General features: G+C 35.7%; 1 protein-coding gene across 4 annotated transcripts in view; it reads left to right on the top strand.

Moving 5' to 3' along the window:
* Positions 1-349: 349 nt before the first annotated feature.
* The window catches only part of LOC117419933 (ceramide kinase-like), a 29,415-nt gene continuing 23,764 nt past the window's right edge, over positions 350-6,000 (top strand). For 2 of the 4 annotated variants that reach the window (XM_034033336.3, XM_034033337.3), the window contains exon 1: positions 439-781. In XM_034033336.3, the coding sequence (XP_033889227.3) occupies positions 631-781 (151 nt within the window). In that variant the 5' untranslated portion in view covers positions 439-630. The other 2 variants (XM_058986096.1, XM_058986095.1) reach the window with 2 other exon arrangements.

Raw genomic sequence — 6,000 nt, 5'->3', positions numbered from 1 at the left:
ATATTATGTATATTAACGTACAGCAAAATGTTCATGTATGTATAATGAAGTATCTATCTATATAATGGCCCGTTTCATTACACAGTATAAACTTTCTTATGTTCTTATGTATAAACAGAAATATAGGCCAACGAATTGTGACATCCACTGCAAAGCTATTGGTACACTATGGGTAAAACTACGTATCAAAAACAACACCCCTAACAACAGTCTTGTGTGTACCTAATAAATAACTGCTGCATACATTAAAATACGTCAAATAAAGTCAAAACCAGCAATTGACGAAGACCACACTAAAGCAACTTTGTTACACGTTTCATGTCTTGAAGAAAAGAGGGTATTGGCTTTAGGACGTTGCGAGGAGGTTGGTGTGTATTTGCATACCCTACGCGATGACGAAACGCGCAGGTCGTAATCTCGCAGTTTCTACCGGTAAGTAATAGAATCCGCTAAGCAGCTGCACCCACAGTCATTGCATCACAGCTACATTATAACTAGATTTAGACATTAAATAACAGTTCTGTTTATAATTAAAAATACACAGGGATGAACTGGACTAGTTAATACACCGAACAGCAAAGCAGCCCATGCTCTGACAGTGTCAGATCGGTTGGAATTCCTTTCGTAAGAATGGAAAAGCAGCCGAGTGTGTTGACTTCTCTCCTCCTGGTAAAAAGTAGGCTTTTTGAAGTCACCTTAAATCGAACACTTTTGACATGGAAAGAAGTGCAGCTCAGGAGAAAGAAAGTCTCAGGCAACATCAGTAGCAGACTCAGATTTGGTAAGTAAAACAGAGAAAGTGTGTGCATTTACAGTAGGATCTTTATGTTTTGGAACAGGTCAGTACATACACGATTAATCTGTATTATGACGTCAGAAGCCAATTATGTCTGCTATATGTTCTTGTGTTACACAAACAAAGTAAGGAAGTAAAGCAAGTGACACACAGTTCGCTTAATCTGAATGTAACGTTTAATATTTAGCACATCATTTTGTGGTGCGTGTAAATATTGTGGTATGATGATGTTGTTAGGTCCGTCGTCGGCGGTGGAAAAGTCTTATTTTACTCGGTACTGTACTGTCGGAATAATAACGTGATTTAAGACATTGCATACAGTTTACCTTTCTTTTCATCGGTTAGTGATACTGTTTATAATATTATTGATTATCATGAATTCTATACTTTGTGTAGTACACAGAAAAGCGTGCAGTTTTTAATTTTATGAAAAGCAGAATTTCATGTAATTTTATTACTGTTCTGCTTTGCTACTTTGAAATACCCGCAAGTAGTATTTTATTTGTTACTTTGGACATATAAACATAGTTTTGTCACGTGGTTTCTTTTGGTACGATCATGACAGCTGTGGTTCCCCTTGTTTTTTGTACGGGTTGAGCAAATACAGTTCGTTTGACCTGAAAAAAAAGTAGTTTGCAATTTATATATATATATATATATATATATATATATATATATATATATATATATATATATATATATATAAAACAAATATAACAAATATATTTTATTTTTGTTGACTTCTGGTTCAGACCTCATTTATCCTGAAGAAATTGAAGTAGAAAAATGTGAGGGCCAGCCTATAACATTCACAGTCATTCGAGTTAAATTCATGAAACACATTTCGCTCATTTTAACGCTTCAGTGTTACATAATCTTATTGAATTTGACACTAAAACATATTGCTGGCCTTGTTGTTTGTTCATATTTTTGTATAGTTTAGCCGCTTTGTTTACAATGTAGTCTTTTATCTGAAACTGTTTGCCAGGATGGCTGGGATTAAATTAAAATGATGGCGTTGCTATCCTTATAGCAGCTTTTAAGTAACAACCAAACCACTGTTATACAAATAGGTGTTATTATGTTGTTTTGATAAAACTGTAAGGGACAAGTTGCCGATCTTGGCAGAGGTCCCCAAGGAAGTACTACATTGGTCCCTTTGCTGAGGGTTAGGAAAGAAAGGTAAGTTCACCTCATTACACTCCAACAATCACTGCTAGTTAGGTGCCCTATGAGTACAGCCACATATTGGTCTTACCCTTCAGGGTTTGGCAGGTGAAATTAGCTATTGGATTATCAGCGAGAATGGAGGTTGCCTATTGATCTTTACCTCATTGGTAAGTGTGTCGCAGCAGTGAATCAAAAACATCATCTTGATGTAGAAGAATAAAAGCCAGTAACAGAGCCTGTTAAACATGAAACAAGAATTAAGTTTTGGTTAAAATGAGCCATACAAATTAAGTGTCACTATAATCTTTATTTTTCCGTGGAGATAGCAGAACCAACACAACTTTACTTTAAAAGCTGAAACACTTGATAAATTATTATCAGCTGAATACAAAGCCATTGTTTGAAAATGTTGACACTATCTGACCAATGAGCCAGCACCCTGTGTCAGACTGCCACAGAGGATGACAAAGAAAAACTGGGTTTTGTTAGAACATTACTGTTAGCTTGTGTTGCCTTTTTCATATATTCAGTGATTCACTGGATTTGTATGCAATTTTTTTAAAATGTGCATTCTGGCACTGGGGTGTTCTAATGTGCCACTGACATTACTACTATAAATGGAAAACAAGTAAATGGGCACAAGGGACTAAAAGCTTTCCCCACTGAAAGTCCACTGTGTTCCATTAAATGTGCAGTTGCTGTCCTAAACTGTGAATGTATTGAAGACAGTATTGTTGAAAAATACTGACATTGCACACAACATAAAAACTGTAATGCAGAAATTAAAATGAAATGTTTGTAAACTTTAATGTTTTACCAAGCCCCTCATTTTAAGGTAGAACTGTGACATATTTTATCTTTAAAACAACAATACCAAATAATGGCCTAGACCTCCTGGTCATATCCTAAACTATAGTCAGTAACAACCACAATACTGATCTGAGTAAATGTCAAATCAGTCACCCTAAAGATACACAGTGCACACTTCTGTAACAGCAAACTGCTGCTTTGAAGAGTTGTCAGTTGATTTGAAAGTTGTCAAAAGGCATTGAAATTAATGAGGATCCACAGTATGTGATGATTTTATTTAAGAATGAAATGAAGACAAGGTGCAATGTTTACTGGAATAAAGGTCAGTGGTTTGCACCATGCTTGTTGTGGCATACTCTCATTTGCACTTTTTATTGGTCCAAAGGTTTTTATTTACGTGTTCCTGCAGCTCAAAGATAACATTAATAACATGGTCATATTGTCTGTAAGCAGATAACCTTTACCAGAATTCTTGTTATGAAATTCTATATAAGGTGATAGGAAGTTGGTGCCTTGTACGTCTGTTAAATGATTTGCCCAGCATTACCCAACTAAGATGTTTATAAAGGTACTGAAAAAGATAACTTTCACAACAGAACTGGTCAAAATTCAGCAGGTCAATTTCGAAATTCACTTCCCCCGACCAAATGGGAAAATCTTCAAGGAAGGAGTGACACTGGCAGTATCACCCACACATTGTTTAGCAACAGATACTGTATCACTGCAGGCGGCAGGTGTCCTTTGAACAAATGAAGGTGGAATATTCCCTTTCTTATTTCAGCAGTATGTTTGTCTGCATTTACAAGGTTACATTTGTGGCTTTTGCTAATTTATTTTAAGTATATTTGCTGCTAAACATTAAAAGTTTATTCAAAATGTGTTTAGGGGTAGGGCTGAGATCTTCTGGTTGGATTGTTATACATGTGCCTTACCAGTGTTTTTTTAGTTTTTTTTTTTAATACTGCAGAATGACTACTACATTTGTATGTTGTGTTGTCTTCTTTCTGACTTGCTCTTTAAAACAATATTGTAATTTATATATTTGCCCTGTCAAAGCATGGTTATGCAATTCATGGTATATAATCAGGACAATGCAGATATTAGTTAGCGGTTATTTAAGGCGCATGGATATCATTCAAGGAAACGTTTTTGTTTAACTTTGCAGAAGCAAACCATCAACCAGTAATTCCAACAGAAACCTTTAACTTATAAATTAAAATTCCAGTGTTTTGTGAGGCCTTTTGGAGTGATTTGCTTAGAGGTTTTTGCTGTCCTATTGGGAAAGGCTGGTGGGTTGAGGTTTGTTTGAACAGGTTTGAATATGAAATGTTGTACTCAGCAGTGTTTGTGTTTGTATGCAAAACACATAGGCATTTGTGGTTGCATAAATACTCAACACTGCATCTGGTTTGTTCCATTTAATCTCCATAGTGCTGGCTGTGTATGAAGTTTCTGTGATGTTGATGATCAGGTCTCAATTATTTATTAAAAACACACACTGTTTCAGATGCTTTACTTTGTGCCTGAGAAAAATATAACTCAAAGAATGCTTGGATGGTATGTGTATATTAATGGTAGCATATATCCCTTGGCCCACATGCCCCAAATCCTGTATTGGGAGAAACTGAAACAAAAGGTTTTGCATACATGCAAAACAAACTCAAGAGTTCTTAAGCTAACAAGATGTTGTTTCTCTAACATTGCAAATTATTATGTCATTGATGAATAGACAGTGTGGGTGTTTTTGGGGAAGAGGTTTGGTATAAATCTGTACCTGCCTATTTCATTCACCTACTATTGTGGAGCTGTATTTCCAGAGCAATCCGACAAGTCATTCAGAAGTTTTAAGCCTCACAAGTATTCATAGAAACAAACATCCAAATAAGAAAGCATAAAAATAGTATGCGTGCATAATATAAAGTCCTTTTTTTCTTCTCTAGTTATTTAGTGTGGGGACAGGGGCTTGTTAATATTCCCTTTATGACTTGTAAGAGTTGCATGTCTGTCTGTAAATATTAAAAGAATCTTAAATTCAGTGACAAATGTTTTGACTAGTCTTTTTCAGCATCTTTTTATTAGTACATTAAATGAAAAGGACAGTTTTCTGTCGGGCAATCCTGTGATATTCAAGAGGGCAAAATAGAACCAGTGCTCCCATGTAAAGGATATGTAAATAAAATTGCAGATCAAAGCTATGCTGTTCTAAATTGAGTGGGTTAATCTATGACCTCAACATGTTCATCAGCCAATCAGTTTTAAATTAACCAGGCCATGAGAACTGCTGTTAGACCTTCCATTATAATGCAAAGTATGAATTATCTTTTAGGATTCTCTGGCTTTGCCACCAAGTGTGAGTCAGACTGGGTTGCCTAGCAACTACAGTAGGTGAATACACCACAGAAGAGACCTGTTTTTGTTGCATTGTTGGGGAGGGAGGGACATTAAGCAACCACTTAAGGCATGTTTTAATCTTTGCTAATAAGATTTGTGATCTATTCTCTTAACCTCCACATTGTGTGCATATGTAAATTTGTAATTAACCTAAAATGTAATTGGAAACGGTGAATTTCATCTTAAATCCCAAGATCATCAATGCACTTTGAGTAAAAAAACAAATATGTTTTGCTTACAAGGATTCATAGTTTTTTTTTATTCTTTAATAGTACAGTAGACTTGTATTTCTCTGATGTGTAATACGTCTCACTTACCCACATGTAAGTCCCCTCTGGTATTTAACGTTGTGTGTACTTCATAAAGAGTTGAGCACAAAGTGTTCGTTGTGTCAGATCACGGTGTACAAAATCCAGATCAGTCCCTAAATGAAGTTGTAGGCCAGCCTCAAACACTACAGTTTTGGTTTGGTGGTGGTTAGATAGTTATGGTACACTTCATCTAAAATATTTCAGCTTCATCTGGCAAGTCTAAGCAGATGTATTTCAATACTGTGGACCTTTTGAAATCCCTCTCTTGAAGGATGGCCCTATTGACCTTTTTAGCCACGTGTTCATGTAAAAGAAAACAAGATGTGGGGAAAAGACAAAGTTGAGCTGTTCCATCTGATGAGTTTTATTGGCATGGAAATACTGTGATTTCATCTCACTGCCACCTTGCACCATTACTGACCAATATTTCTTGTATTAAGGCATAGGACATGCCAACGTTAAAAGTGTGTTATTGCAGTTTTACAGTAAAATGGCTTGCACAGCATTAAAACATAAAACAAA

This window comes from Acipenser ruthenus, chromosome 14 (assembly GCF_902713425.1).
Source record: "Acipenser ruthenus chromosome 14, fAciRut3.2 maternal haplotype, whole genome shotgun sequence".
NCBI classification, from domain to species: Eukaryota; Metazoa; Chordata; class Actinopteri; order Acipenseriformes; family Acipenseridae; genus Acipenser; species Acipenser ruthenus.
This window is presented reverse-complemented; position numbering and strand designations above follow the sequence as displayed.